Source organism: Salvia miltiorrhiza, chromosome 3 (genome assembly GCF_028751815.1).
Source record: "Salvia miltiorrhiza cultivar Shanhuang (shh) chromosome 3, IMPLAD_Smil_shh, whole genome shotgun sequence".
NCBI lineage: Eukaryota > Viridiplantae > Streptophyta > Magnoliopsida > Lamiales > Lamiaceae > Salvia > Salvia miltiorrhiza.
In genome coordinates, this window is record NC_080389.1 from 47236314 (window position 1) to 47252502 (window position 16189).

At 33.1% G+C, this 16189-nt stretch overlaps 2 protein-coding genes across 2 annotated transcripts; one reads left to right on the forward strand and one right to left on the reverse strand.

Moving 5' to 3' along the window:
- The first annotated feature begins 2959 nt into the window (after positions 1 to 2959).
- LOC131016177 (elongation factor Tu, mitochondrial-like) lies at positions 2960 to 7246 on the forward strand. Its single transcript, XM_057944806.1, has 12 exons — positions 2960 to 3244; positions 3524 to 3599; positions 3722 to 3814; positions 3896 to 3970; positions 4331 to 4435; positions 4520 to 4610; positions 4688 to 4893; positions 5144 to 5227; positions 5587 to 5649; positions 5727 to 5789; positions 6362 to 6602; positions 6897 to 7246. The coding sequence occupies exons 1-12, from the start codon at positions 3063 to 3065 to the stop codon at positions 6965 to 6967; spliced, it is 1350 nt and encodes a 449-aa protein (XP_057800789.1). The 5' UTR covers positions 2960 to 3062; the 3' UTR covers positions 6968 to 7246.
- A 1131-nt stretch (positions 7247 to 8377) lies between these two features.
- On the reverse strand, positions 8378 to 11358 carry LOC131016179 (uncharacterized). The gene is made up of 5 exons (XM_057944807.1): positions 10904 to 11358; positions 10084 to 10261; positions 9577 to 9958; positions 9332 to 9403; positions 8378 to 9017 (listed from the first exon to the last, which is right to left on the reverse strand). Exons 1-5 carry the CDS (start codon positions 10997 to 10999, stop codon positions 8534 to 8536), a joined length of 1212 nt encoding a protein of 403 aa, XP_057800790.1. The 5' UTR covers positions 11000 to 11358; the 3' UTR covers positions 8378 to 8533.
- Between the last annotated feature and the right edge of the window lie 4831 nt (positions 11359 to 16189).

Sequence of the window (16189 nt, forward strand, 5' to 3'; positions counted from 1 at the left end):
CCTCTTTGGGGACGGCACATGTTTTAATGAAAAGTTGTAAAGTGTATTGATAGTGGAGAAAAAGTGATATAATTATTATTGAAAGTTGTGAAATGTGTTATAATTAGTATTGAGAGTGGTGAAAAGTGAAAAGTAAGAATAAATAAAGTATTATTAGTGGTGGGGGAGGTGTCCAAAAATGGAAAGAAAGAAAGAGGAAGTTATTTGGGGGACGTCCCAAAATGGAAAAAGAGGAAGTTATTTTAGGGACGGAGAGAGTATATACATACATATTACTACGCTTATTCAAGAGAAAAGAAAGAAACAAAGAAAATTTGTAAAAACTCAAAATAATACAGATTTTTAAAAAATTGATTAAATTGCATATTTTCAAAAGATATAATTACTGAGAAACTAAAGATTAGAAGAATGTATCTAATATTTGTTTTAAATATTGTTTTTTAGTTAAATAAGTTTAGGAAGAAAATATATAACGTGTCAAATAAAGTCTGTATTACGATAGCCTAAAAAGAAAAAGTTACAAAATAATCATTACTTCGGGTGAAAAAAATGACTTTTACGCAATATTGCATGCATTATAAGTATATGGGCATCGAATGGCCACGTGAATATTAAACATAGAAGTTTTCTTCATCCATTTCACAAAATTTCTTATATATAAAATCAGATTAAAATAAAACAAAACCAAACTACTCCCTGTTAATGCAATTATGCAACCAAAAGAAATTCTGGATCTAAACTCTTATATATATCAATGAAATATATACTCTAATTTTATTATTCTCTCCCTCCAAATAATAACGTCCCAATTTTTTTTGCATCCTATTTATAATGTCACAACTCAAAAAAATAAAATAATTTACTTTATCTATTTTATTTATAGATCTTCTCATTTATTTGATCTCTCTCTTTACTTTTTCACTATTTTCTGTATCTATTTCTCTTCATTTATTTTATCTTTTTCTTATTTTATTTATATTTTTTTAAATTTGTGTGCCCCATTTTTTGGGACATTATTATTAAAACGGAGGGAATAATATTTATAATGAAAGCATATATTATTGAATATGATTTAAATTCGGTTCATGACTCGCTTATTTAACACGAAATTCCCCATGTTTCTAATGTCACAACTTTGATACTTATAGAGTAAGCATCTCTCAATATATGCGATAATGTCATATTTTGTTATACCACCACAAATATAATTAATTTAATAAAAATAATAAATTGTGTAAGAGATTCTCGCCTTAAAACTCATCAAGATTCAAATTTAAAATTATTTTTTAGGGGTTATTGCCAGAAAATACATATACTTTGTCAATTTTCTGGTTTATATCATGACCTTATAATTTGGCCAGAAAATACATCAATTTTCAATTTAATTGCAATTATAACATGACTTTATAGTCTGGCCAGAAAATACACCAAGTTTCAATTTATTCTCAATTATAACATGACCTTATTTAGATTTATTTTCATCATAGATGTATTAATATTTATTGTATTTATATTAAATTGTTATGTATAAAATATTTTTAATTGGTTGATTAATTTTTATAAAAATTAAATTAGATGATTAATTATTTCATAATAATTATTTCATAATATATATATATATATATGTGTGTGTGTATTTGTAAGCCATCAATATAATATATTGTTATATATATATATATATATTTGATTTTAATATTCTATTAATATATTATATATATAATAAGTATTTATTTATTTAAATTATGAAATTATAAAATATTAGGACCAATTAAAAAATTACGTACGTATATAATAGAAACTATGTTAAAAAGTAAATAATATTATATATTATTTACATATAGATGTATATTTATCAAATATATATGTATTTATATATAGTATATTGTGAGATGAAAAGAAAATTAAAAATATTTAATGTATTAAACTTGATATTATTATACTAAATTAATTACATGGTCATGTTATAATTGAGAATAAATTGAAACTTGGTGTATTTTCTGGCCAGACTATAAAGTCATGTTATAATTGCAATTAAATTGAAAATTGATATATTTTATGGCCAAATTATAAGGTCATGATATAAATCAGAAAATTGACAAAGTATATGTATTTTCTGACAATAACCCCTATTTTTTAAGTTAGTATTTTTTAAGGTGGTTCTTGGAGTGGATGGGGAACTAACTACTAACATCTAACATGACTTTGCCCGATCAAAAAAAAAAAAAAAAAACTACACATTTATGAGTTTGAACCATGAGCATAAGTCGCGTCACAATCAAATAGTTACGCACAAGATTCCCAATAATAATAATAAAAAAAATCAATAATTGAACATTAACTTTGACATTGTTAATTATACTATGTCTATTAAGAGTGTGATACATTGTGTGTTCTAGAGTTTTATTAAAAGTTTAATAAATACTTCATCCATCCCACCAATCTTGACACATATTGCTTTTTGGACCGTCCCACGAATTTTGACACGTTTCTAAATATAGTAACAATTATTATATTATCTCTCCTACTTTATCATATTTGTCTCCTACTTTATCACTTTATTATCTTCTCTCTCATACTTTATCACATTATCTCTCTTAATTTATCACTTTCATACTTTATTACCTACACATTTATAACACTAATCTACAACTCCTTACCAAACGTGTCAACATTCATGGGACGGAAGGAGTATATTTTTAGTGAAGAGAGTCTTATTAATATTGAATAATAAGTGGTTGAAGTTAATTATAAAAATTTAGTGAGTATTAATTAGGAAGTGATTTCTGGTTTAAAAAAATAATTTGAATAAAATGTGTATTCTATTCATGTTTTAAAAGAAATTACTAAAACAAATGAACGTAAGCTTCGACGTGGGCCGGTAAGGACCTAAAGCCCATAACCCGGAGCAGGCTCCGTACGATGTCGTTTTAGACAAAGCCCGAAAAGCCCTAGCTCCGTTCTAAAACCCTGACATCCAAAAACCTTTGTTATTCTTCCTCAAGTCTTACCTCACTCTCTCTTCCCTCTCTCTGCATCACTGCTTCACTTTGCTACTGCACCAAATGGCCTCTGTGGCGCTCAGGAACATAAATTCGAAGCGACTGCTCACTCTCTCTCCCCAAATTTACTCATCATGCTGCCGAGGATCCGCCGTCGCCGCACCCTTCTCCGTTTCCGAATCGCCGATAGGTTCTCATCAGATGCCCAATCCGTGGTGGAGATCCATGGCTACCTTTACTCGGACGTAATTCCGATTTCCTTCTATTCGTATCTGTTTCCCCTTTTCCTGCTGTTAGCATTTTGGTGTGATGTGAAGGAATGTTTCATATTCAGATTAACGTGTGGTTGTTATAGTTGTTGAAGTTTGTTCTGGTTGATGAAATTTAGAGAGGATGGGTATTTGATTTTAAGCACCTGATCTATATTGGGATGAGTAGAAGGATGAATATTGAGATAGTAATTTTTTTTGCTCTAGTAAAATGCTGATTTGCATTGATTTAGTAAATTTGATTGTTGATGACAGAAAACCTCATGTCAATGTGGGAACCATTGGGCATGTTGACCATGGAAAGACCACCTTGACTGCAGCTATTACAAAGGTAGGATGTCAAAAGAATAACAGAATTTAACTTGTATTTGCTGTTCTTTAGTAATTTTTTAACTGTGGTAGCTCGTGTTGTTCTCATGCGTGTTGGAATTCGTTTGCTATATGAGTATGTAGGTCTTAGCAGAAGAAGGAAAGGCGAAGGCTGTTGCTTTTGATGAAATTGATAAAGCCCCTGAAGAGAAAAAGAGGGGGATTACAATTGCCACGGTGGGCTCTTATTTTCTGTTTTCCACCTAGTTCTTTTGCAAGTATACTTCTATTGTGTTAATGTGTATATTATTGTTGCAGGCCCATGTGGAGTATGAGACTGTAAAGAGGCATTATGCTCATGTAGATTGCCCAGGGCATGCAGATTATGTTAAGGTGAGATATTAAAATTTTACTTATGATGTTATTCTAATCAATTTTACTTATGCTTTGATTTTTAATTACTCTATTTATCTTTTCTGGTTATTTGGTCATCTTTATGTTATTTGTGTAGATGTTCTCTGGAGAAAATAATGGGATCCTAGCTATGTCATTGATAAGTTTCCGGAGATACATCCTTTATTATGAGTCTAAGTTACATTTCCCCATGGAGATTTAGCTTTGTTAACTTGCTTGCTGTTAATTAGTCTTCGTCTATGCGAGGGAAAACTTGAAAGAATTTCGGGGTAAACATTTCGTATTTGCTGTGCTAATCATGTCTTTTGGTACTCGTTATATTCTTTAAACAATAATCAGAATATGATTACTGGAGCTGCTCAAATGGATGGGGGTATTCTTGTTGTATCTGCACCAGATGGACCAATGCCACAAACAAAGGAACACATTTTGCTTGCTCGCCAGGTTTTGATTTTGAACATGAAGTGGAAATATAAACCTTAATATTTGCTGCTTGTTTCGCGCTTTTAACCCTTACACTTACTGCAGGTCGGTGTGCCATCGCTTGTATGCTTTCTGAATAAGGTTGATGCTGTTGATGACCCAGAATTGCTGGAACTTGTGGAAATGGAGCTGCGTGGTAAGTCATACAGAAACTGATTTTTTGTATTCCTTTGATAGATACTATTCTTTGACATGATATAATAATTCTCACAGAATTGCTTAGCTTCTACAAGTTTCCCGGGGATGACATTCCCATTGTCCGAGGATCAGCTTTGTCTGCGTTGGAGGGTAAAAATGAAGAAATTGGGAAACAGGCTATCTTAAAGTTAATGGATGCTGTAGACTCATACATTCCTGATCCCGTACGCCAACTTGATAAATCTTTCTTGATGCCAGTTGAAGACGTTTTTACCATTCAGGTAATAAGCATTCTTCTAAGCTTTCTATTCCAAGTCATCTCTTATCAACATCTCCTAGAATTTTTGACTAAATGCATTTTATAATCGATTAATCAAACATATGAGTGGAGCATTGTTGAAAGTTTTGCATATTGTAATATTGTATAATAATGAGATCTTGTTAAGTTTAAAGTGCAAAATTTTCTTGAAAATATTGTTACTTCCTTTGAACCTTTTGTAATCTTGATGTCATCATCTCGGTATTCCAAAGGGGCGTGGAACTGTTGCAACTGGCCGTGTGGAACAGGGTGTAATCAAACCTGGGGAGGAAGTGGAAATATTAGGGCTGTCGCAGGTAAGTAATCAGATTGCAAGCTCTTTCTCTCTCTCATGCCTATTTATACTACAAATACAATCAAAACCAACTTCCTTTTGGCTTCACTCCATCTAACTCCATGATGTTCTGTTCCTTTTCTTTTCTTCTAACTATTGAATTTTTTTACTTACTATTAATTGGGATTTGGTAATCTTTTATATACTCCATGAAATTTTCTCACTGCATTTAGCTTCATGATGTCATGTATTTTTTTTGCAAAACAATTTTGTTGAATGTTTTTAATTGAGATTCTGAAATCTATACTCTTGAAGTAGCAATATGTTAACTCAATAATATACAAACTGGCTCATTATGATGTGTCTCTGTCTGCTATACAGAACAAACTTAAAACTACAGTAACTGGTGTAGAGATGTTCAAGAAGACTTTAGATTATGGCCAGGTATAGTTTTGATTGTTGTTTGCTTTCGACCTCGTCTTGCTATGTTGCCTTTGATGACAAAATTTACCTCTTGCCAGGCTGGTGACAATGTTGGTTTGCTTCTACGTGGCTTGAAACGTGATGATATCCAGAGAGGGATGGTTAGTTCCACATATAGGAAACTGTTTTGTCATATGAAACTTTCACTTGAAACTTCTGTATATGCTATTATTGTTTTCTAATTCCATTTTGTCTAATGCTATGGTACTTGCACATAGGGTAGATGTTTGGTTCAGAGTTCCCAATCTTGGTTTTTGTTCGGTGAATTGATAGCAAGAGCTTCATACCTGAACTGCTTATATAATTCTGGCTTTTGTATTATATATGGCCTTCTACCCTGTTCATTGGTACATGGTATATAAAATAAAAACTGCCCATAACCCAGTAGTGCTCTGTCTTATGCTCATGTGCATCATTAAACCCAAAATTGACATTCACTATCCCACTGTGGAGTAATATTGGGGACACTGAACTTTATTGTTCAATCTATTACCTAACCAGAGTAGCTCAACCCAAGCTGATATTTGCATTGCCATAAACTAGATGCATGCCTTCTCTCATGCATATTAAAGTTGATACTAAAAGCTTCATCACCTTTGAAACTCAAAATAACCCCTGCCTTTGGTAACTCACTATTTCTTTGATTGATTTATTTTGTGGATCTTTTGTTTAGGTAATTGCAAAACCAAATACCATTAAGACATACACAAGATTTGAGGCAGAGATATATGTCCTCACAAAAGAGGAAGGGGGTCGCCATACAGCTTTCTTCTCAAATTACAAACCTCAATTCTACTTGAGAACAGCTGATGTCACTGGTAAAGTCGAGTTACCCGAAAATGTGAAGATGGTTATGCCTGGGGACAATGTAACTGCTGTCTTTGAGCTTATCTACCCGGTTCCTCTTGATGCAGGTACTTATTGTGCCTGTTTTGTGAAACCATGATTTTTTTTCTGGTTTTGTATTTTATGTGCTTTCTGTAGCAGACTAGCAGTGGCTCTTATTCCTGTTGATTTTTATTTATTTTTCTTAAAGGTTGCATTGTACATAATAGTCTATATTATCTGAAATGTTACTCATTCTCTCTAACAAAAAAAAAACAAATGTTCATTAAATTCCTTAAACATGAATTTGTTAAAATTTCAATTACCTTTGGTCTAACATATTCTTGTTTCATTGATTTATGATATCATTTTGTTAATGGCAGGACAAAGATTCGCCCTGAGGGAAGGTGGCCGAACTGTTGGTGCTGGAGTTGTTTCAAAAGTTATGAGTTGATACAGTTTATACGCGAAGAGACGATTTAATTTACCCTGTATGCCTTTTGTCATGAGAAAGGGATTGCGTACGAAGAGCGTTTGCTGAAATAGGTCATTAAAATGTGTTTATCGGCACTTGTTTTTTTGCAAGCTGCTGCATTGAGAAACTAGGAGGAGCACAAGTTGTTGTAGTGACTCGCTGTGTCTATAAAGTATCAATCATGTATTTCCAATCTGTAACATGAATAATTAATTTTGCCCTGCATTGGTAAACTTACTAATTGCATTGCTCTGCCAACTATTGTAGTCATTCATGCATCGTCTAATTATGTTAGAAGAGCAGTTAATTTTGTAGGACATCTTTCTCGCGGATCGCCTATTAGGCTGGTAAGATGGGATCATATAGATGAATAGTAACTGGAGTCGGCCCTGGTTCCCGTCCCTAAACTGCCGGTTCCGGTGCCCGATTATGGGGTCTGGGTTCGATTAAGGTTTGGAACTGCTGGTTTAGGAGCCTTGCAGATAGTCCTCTCAGCCTTTTCTTTTTCTGTTATACTTGTATATTGTATGGTATATAACACAAACTATTTTAAAATATACGCTGTGTAAATTTAATAAAAACAAGAACAAGAATCATGTAGTTTATGCTTGTATATAAGCATAGGAGTGTTATGAAATTATGCATAATTGCGAAGATTCAAGTGCAGTTAGTTAGAGTCATGCATGAAGCCGTGGTCTTCGTGAAGTATGCGGGGCAATTATTTCTTTCTTCTTTCTTGAGTGATAAGATTGTAATTGTGAGTTTTATGGTGAGAGTTAAGCGTAGCCATTGTTTAGAGCTCAAAGCTCATCACTGTAATTCTTTCTTTCACAAAGCAATAACAAGAAAGAAGGCCATTTGTGGTGTGTTACTGTTATTGTTATTTTCTAATCAACAAAGAATGAAGTATGAAATAAAACACACGATTCACGGAAGTCATCATTCTCATTAACATTTACAAATTAGGAAAAAGTAAAAGGGAACTTGAAGCTAAAGAGTAGATGCCAATGGAGGTATTTACACATGAAACTATTGAGGGAGTGTTTACTTTGCATGATTGAGTATTTTTATCTTCAAGAGTAGTATTTCTTTAATCTCATCATTTTAATGGGATAAGAATCAAGTAAAACTAACTTAAATAATAAAAATAATCAAGGGCTATATAAAAATAATAATAATCAAGGGCTTTCGAATATCTCAAAGTTTCAATCCATCAAAGTAAACAAGAAATTAGTCATACTATTCTTATCAATCAAGGCTAATCCTCCAAAATAAACGCCTCCTAAAGGTATATTAGGTTTTCTGTCCATGACTAATTAATTCCATTTTATCCTATTTTGAAATTAAATGCATGAAATAGAAAGTGCATAGTTGTTGAAAGCAATCATCTTAGAGCAAAACTGAAGCTGAGAAGAGCAAAATTTGGGACAAAGTAGGCACTGATTACATTCAGACATCTTACCAAATATACATCTAAGAATGTTGTGCAGCACGAGGTTAGCATCTCGTTAATTAAAACCCACATGCCTTTTTCTCTAACTAGGACTAGGCTACCTTGAGAGCCACGACCGCCACTAACGCGATCGCCCTGAAGCAAATGTCTTTCAAGTTTCTGTCCAAAACACTCACCATCTCCTCTTCCCTACCTTCGCCTTTGCCAGAAGTTTTGCTGATAGAGATAACCGTGTCTCTCAGCCTATTGACGGCCCAAGAGAGCCACACAAGACCTAAACCCAACCCGGTGCTCAAAATCTTGGATGCGCACAAGGGGAGCCGGTTGCAGGCAACCCTGCAGAGAACAGATAAAATGACAGCAATACCAGTCCCGGCAATGCTGGCTGAGAACTGGGTGAGAAGTCGAGGCAGCTGGGGACTGGATTTCTTCAACGAGAGGATTGTGTTTCCACCGGGCTGCTTCCTGTCCATAATTACAGAGAGAAGACTTTCGCAAGCATGAAGGTAGCTGTTGCTGTAGGCATCCCTCGTTGTCTTCTTTTTCCGTGGTGTCTTCTCCTTCACCCTATCGTGGCTGCAATAAAACATCTTACATGAGCAAATTACTAAAAGTATTTGCATGATCGTGTGCTATCTTTGAGACAACCTCTTGAAAGGAAAACTAAAATTACCAAAAATGTTGCTTCAAAACAAGATAGTAAATTTATTTGTATGTTCTTGTTTGTATGCTATGATGCTCATGAGCATCTGATTTCACACATTCATGCATGATGCCGTGTAGGTCATTAAATTGTTCGCATTAGTTACCAAGTAACAAAATTCATCAAATCAATAGAGAAACTTTGATACTTAAAGATCTCGAGTAACTAAATGCAGGCATGTTGTTACCTCTTGGGAGACCTAACTTTCTCAGTTGCTGTGAGTTTTGATGCGTTAGTACTAGCACTTGCTTTTCTGCGCCTGTTAATTGAAAAGAAAACAATGAGATTCACGAAGAATTTAAGTGGACATGACAATATATCAAGGAAATGAACAGCAGGAAAGTTTGAACCCTGAGACACGACTGTCGTGCAACTATAAAGATGTAATGTTGTAGACAAGCTAGGTAGCTAATACAAAGAATAAAGTTATACCTCTCAAAATAAGGGACCAGCATCGTCTGCCTGCTGGATTTTTTCGTGTTCTTCAGTGAATGAATGTTGGAGATAATTGAAAGCATATCAGCCATTTCAGTGCTGGTATAGCTTCTATTGTCGGCTAAGTCCAAGGATGGTTCCTTGATATAGAGTTCCCTAGTTGGATATATAAGATTCTGCATAGTTTGACTTTCGTATCTAAGCTGAGGCAAATGTGCAATGGGTGACTGAGGTCCCGTTAAATCATAGAGCATCGATAAATTCAGCAGGGGATCTTCTCCTTCAATTGATCCAGATGTAAGCAGCTTCAAGATCTTCTCGTGACTTGCACATCGTTCAACAATCCCAAAGCCAAAAAGTACAGAATCAAGATTGGTGTCTGTCTTCAAAAAACAAAGAGCAAGTCAGTATATATTTCAATACCATCAAAATCTGAATCCAAACTATCGCATTCTTGACTATGTATATATGATACAGTTGCAAACATATTTCAGATATATGAACCTTGAAAATCAATGACTGCAGGTCTCCTACACGTCGACTCAAATCTGAACAAGTGATTAGAATCCAAGAATCCACTAGGGGATCTCCACTCCTCCTTTTGTAGGCCGCTTAAATTGAACGACAGGGGATCAACAAGGTCTTGTTTCGACCAGTTATAGGGGAGAAAATGATGAAATTCCTGCAACAAAGATACAGATGAAACAAATAACACGATTAAGTCATAAGCAAGAGCTTGACACTTCAAAAAGGAAATGATGGAACACATTTGTGCTCATGCAGAAAAGGCAATCACACAAAAATGAGGACTACAAGATGCCCAAACACGAACGAATATAGCTAGACGAAGAATCTATACATCCCTTTACGACTCGATGAACTTGAGTGCTAAGGCAGAGACAGATGATAAAGGAATATATACGCAAGAAACACGTTACAAGGCCAATATTTTGCTCAAAAAGTGCAATACACACACACACACACACTTATATTGCTTCAAAATAAGAAATGGCTGCAATTGAGGCTTAACAGACATCATAACCATGGGAAAACAGTTCAATCACGAGCAAGAAGAAGATTTTCAAATCTATCAAGCAAGAAAAACTTACTATATAATTAGATGATTAAGCTAAAAACATATTAGAATTACCACATACAAGAACGAACAAAACTAAACACCAAAACAACAATTCAATCATCACCATAGCACAATCAAAGCCTAATTGAACTTTTCAGACCCTCTAAAAAAACAGAAAAATGAAATCGAATAGAAGAACAAAGTAACAGCAAGAATCCATTGATAGAGTCGTGATAAAATCCTCACATCGGAAACCCTGCTGGAAGCATGTTCTGGATGGAAACCAACGCCCAATCCGGGAGGGTAGCAGCCATGCGAAGCCATCAAACACAGCTCCATCATCTCTCTCAATCTCTCAAGAAAACCCAAATTCGATAATGAAGATTGGTTGCAACATCTTATAAGGGCCTCAGCTTAGTTTGGCTTATCCTCCGCTGCACCTCAAATTTCGCCGAGATTTTTATTCCAAAACCGAGGCCCTCTTTTGATTTCGAGTTGCCGATAACACGAATATTGATTTTGGTGAATTTATGTGATTAAAGATTGAAATGGGAGGTTGTGGTGTGAGCACGCCTCGGGATTCCAGGTTGGAATTCCGAATTCGGACAAAGGCTGTCCTAGTCTCCGTTTCATGTTTGGATTCTTACGGCCCCAACCATGAATCTTAGATACAAGCGGGACCAAGTCGTGTGTGCAATAATTTTTTTAAAAAAATTGTTACAACTAAAGAAAGGAAAAAACTCACTCACACTCTAGCTTCTAGGGTGACTCGAACCCCTAACCTATTGGTTGGAGGACTTATTTTTTTTATGAGCATCGTGTGTGCAATAATAAGTACTCCATCTAATTATACCATACGATCGATTCTATATATACGATTGAACTAAATATTTATAGGGAATTAATTGTATATAAAGTATTGATTTTTCAGCAAATTCTTATTTTATACATTAATGTTAAAAAATTTATATATATATATATATATATTTTCATTTTACATATTAATCAAATTTTTGACCAAAGTTTATTCTTGAAATGACGTCGCTTCCATCTAATTATACAATACGATCGATTCTATTTTTCCATGTTGACATATTTATGTCATGTCATTACGCCAGAAAATGAAAATTATGCAAAATGAGAAAAAATAATAATTAAATAATTTCAATATAAATTTTAAAATTAATGTACAATATAAGAATTTATTGAAAGTTTAATAATTTATCAATTAACCCATTTTTAAATTGTATATGAACTTGTATGGTGATATATAAATTTAGCCTCACTCATATTTTTTGGGCATAGGCAAAATAAGAAAATGTGCCCAAAAAATTTGGAGTTGGTCTTCTGTTAGGCCTCCCTCATCGTGTGGATCGGGACTTTACGCATCGACCCGACCCAACCCGACCTGACCTATTGTCACTTTGCGCCGTTCCACCTTATTTAGTTATATTACGTAAATGCACTTTTGCTAATGATAAATGAAACTTTCATTAATAAGAAATGACACTTTTATCAATAACAATAAATAAAGTACTCCCTCCGTCCCAAAGGAAATGTCCTCCTTCTTTTGGGCACGGTTATTAAGGATGCATAATCTGCCTAATCTAGTAGAAACTGAAATGATGCACAATCTGTCATTGAATCTTATATGCTGCCTAATCTAGTAGAAACTGAAATTTCCTTAATATTCTACTAGATTAGGCAGATTATGCATCCTTAATAACCGTGCCCAAAAGAAGGAGGACATTTCCTTTGGGACGGAGGGAGTATAAAATTTTGTTCAACAATAACTGATACTTTTCTTAAATACAAAAGATAATTTGCACCTTATGTTTTTTATAAAAGCAAATGACATTTTTTAAAAAAAAGTATCATTTGTTTTTTAATAAAAATATCATTTTATTGTTAGTTAAAATATCATTTATATAATATAATTAAATGGAGCAAAGCGGGACAGGTCAGGTCGACACGCGAATATCCTATTCGCATGGTGAAGGAAGCCTGACAGGAGAATTTTTGTGATAAGTTTATACTCCCTCCCTCCCATGAAGCATGACCTAGTTCTTTTCGACATATGAATTAAAAAATTGGTATTTTGTGTGTTAAACGTGGTAGGTGAAAAAGTGAAAAGGTGAATAAATGGTAAATTTTTTGCCATTTTTAGTAACATGTCAAGCTTCGATGGACAAACCAAAAGAAAATTGTGTCATGCTTCGTAGGACGGAGGGAGTATAAAATTCAAACTATTTACAAATAGATACTCCCTCCACAAAGCATCTTTCTATTCCATCTTCAGAAATAATCTCACTAACTACCACCTTTAAAATTTCTACATATTGCCATTAGTGGATCCGCATAAATCCACTAATTGTCGCTACTTTTTCTAAATTATGGGGCTCATTTTCAACTTACCAAATACACAATTAAATTTTCTTAAAACATGTGTCCACTACTATGATGAAGTTATTTCATGGAAGGATAAAATAATAAAAAAAATATTAATGACATGTACAACTTTTACATTCTAATCATCACGTACAATACAATACACATTATACAATATCATCAGAAATGATTTATTTGCAAATGCATTAATAATTACATCAATATTTTGCTAACATATTTTTCTCAATAAATAACGTTGTCAAACTATTCAATCTTTTTAATTTGTGATATTGATGACCTTAGTATGATTTTATTAATTTACGCTTTGAAAACTTTTTTCAGTAGATACTACAGTTACAAATACAGTTAATAAAATTATATAAACAGTATAAGCGAACAAATAATTAACAAATATGCAAATTTGAAAATTCAAGAATTTCATTGGCGGACATTAATTTAGTAGACAAAGTCAATTGAAATACTTTCAATTCAGATTAATAAAAGATCCTTATTGTGATTTTCTTAACTCATATTCTCATTTTCTCTTTTTCCCTTTCATTTCCAAATAAATATTTTTGGTAATATATTACTCCCTTCGTCTCACAAAAATATAAACAATTTGTCATTTTGGGACGTCTCATAAAAATATGAACATTTTCATTTTTGTACACTATCTCCTTATTTGTTTATCCATCGTTTTCATACTTATTCACAAAAAATCATCATGGTCCACTACTTTTTTTCAATTAACTCAATACTTTCATAAGACTTTCTAAAGTGGAACTCATTTTCCATTTACAATAACTATCAACTAACATTTCTTAAGACCCGTGTCACTCTCAATTGTTTAGATTTTTGTGAGATAGAGAGAGTATAATTGATATAACAAATAATGAAGAAGAATAATAATTAGAAAAAAAAAATGAACATAACGAATAAAAGAAAATTAACGAATAAAAAGAAAAAAAATATGGTGAGAAATAAGAATGAATCAAGAATATCATATATTTAAATCATATGACTGATATTAATTTATTCAAATTTATCGTATAAAAAGAAAATAACGAATAAGTCAGTATAAATCTACGAATAAGTCAATATAAATATACGACGAAAAAGCTTCTTGTAATGCATGAATAATTGTTTAAATTTGGATTCGAATCTTGGAGCGTACATTACAAGCAGTCTATTGGTAGATTTATATTGGGTTATTCTCATTTCTCACGAAAATAATAATTCCTAGTATCAGGGCCGGCCCTGACATTCCGGGGGCCCTAGGCGAAAAGGAAAAAAGGGGCCCCTATAATATTAACTATAAAGTGCAATAAACTAGAAAACAATGATGAGATTATACTCTTTTAGGGGACCTTTCTCTATCAAGATATCTCTAGTTTTATTATCAATATTTATCCCAAGTTCTTGGATCAAATATATTCAAAGCAGCATCATCAATTTCTATATGCAATTTCTCATTCTCAATCTCATTCTCATTCCCATTATCATTATCATTCTCAATAGTAGCATCAATCTCTTCATTTTCAATCACATCAACTTCTTTCACCGAATAACTAGAACTAGGTATAAAAAACTTATGAATGGCTTCTTTTTTAGTTTTAATCACCTCATCAATTCGTTTTCTTTTATTTCTTTTTTGACTACCCGATGCATATATTCTAGGCAACATAATAACCACAATAAACTTCAACCTCAATAAGACAATAACAATTAGCAATATCCACTATAACAAATAAATTATAATCACAATTTCACAATCAAATACAAATCCACCAAAAATACCATAAGCCTCAAAGCAATTAAATTTAAAATTGGAACAACACACCGGCTTATTTCTGCTGTAGAACTGAACCGGCGAGGCAGCAGCAGGCCGGAGCACCGACGTCCGGCGACCACTTGAGGCTGGAGCACAGTGATACGAAAAGAGCAGAACTCCCTTCGGACCCTTCCCCGCTTCCCGGCGCCGGCAGCGGCAGAACAGAGCAGATGTTCAATACAATTGAGTTGAGAGTGAGAGATGGAGGAGAGAGTTGAGAGATGGAAAGAGAGAGAGTCGTGAGATTGAGAGCAGAGAGACGAGAGTTCTGAGAGAGAGAGAGAGAGCGCGTGAGAGAGCCGTTAAGAGAGAGAGCGTGAGAGAGCCGCTATGAGAGAGATGAGATTTTCAATAATTTTTTTTTTATGGTTGCTGCTTAGAAAATAGAAAGTAGGTAAATAATTTTTTTTTTATTGTATGGTATATAATACAAGTGGGCCTAAATTTTGGGGCCCCCAAAAATTGGGGGCCCTAGGCCATTGCCCCACCAAATTAACATAAGGGCCGGCCCTGCCTAGTATAACCTAACTCTATACATGTGTGTGTGTGTGTGTGTGTTAGATTGAGATCGAGCGAGAATATTATTTTTCGTGAGAAATTAGAATAACGAATAAATCAATATAAATCTACGAATAACATATTTTGTTGGCGAAATTTTCGCCCCCTCTAGAATTCGAACTCAGGTGAAATTTTCGCTCCTCTAAGTAAAACCATTCTCAACCCTTCGATCATGAAGATGTATAGTGGATGCATCATCTTAATTGATGAATACAACACATGTGCTTAGATCGTAGATTGAGCAAAATTTTTATTTTTCTTTCATTTTTTGCAAGGACAACTAGCTAATTTGTCGGTGAATGTAATAACTTTATATATTAATATAATATTCTCAATTTTCACGATAAAATGTGATTTTTTTTAATAACCAACCCCTATATACATGATACTAGCATTTGCATCCCGTGCATGCACGGGAAAACATCTTTAAATTTTATATTTATATAAAATTAATACTAATTCAATTATTATACTTATAAATATAATAAAAAAATTAATTTTAATTGAATGTATTTGAATTGAATATTGAAAAAATAAAAAAAATCATAATTATAAAATTTGATATTATGAAAACTAAAAACAAAAAAATAAGTTAAAAAATAAAAATAAAATACTAATTAAAAATATATTTATTAAAAAAAGATGAGAGATGAGAGAGAAATTTATAAAACTTTAATATTTTAAAAAATTTAATTTTTACATTTTAAATCAAATATTTTCATAAAATATATCATATTAAAGCTCTTATCGTGATC

Coding starts and splice junctions, on each gene's coding strand:
- LOC131016179 (XM_057944807.1), bottom strand. CDS start 10,999: ATGATGGAGCTGTGTTTGATGGCTTCGCATGGCTGCTACCCTCCCGGA. Junction 9,404..9,576: donor CTGGTCCCTTATTTTGAGAG/GTATAACTTTAT, acceptor TTCAATTAACAG/GCGCAGAAAAGCAAGTGCTA. Junction 9,018..9,331: donor AAAGTTAGGTCTCCCAAGAG/GTAACAACATGC, acceptor GTTTTATTGCAG/CCACGATAGGGTGAAGGAGA.
- LOC131016177 (XM_057944806.1), top strand. CDS start 3,063: ATGGCCTCTGTGGCGCTCAGGAACATAAATTCGAAGCGACTGCTCACT. Junction 3,815..3,895: donor GGGGGATTACAATTGCCACG/GTGGGCTCTTAT, acceptor TTATTGTTGCAG/GCCCATGTGGAGTATGAGAC. Junction 6,603..6,896: donor CCCGGTTCCTCTTGATGCAG/GTACTTATTGTG, acceptor TGTTAATGGCAG/GACAAAGATTCGCCCTGAGG.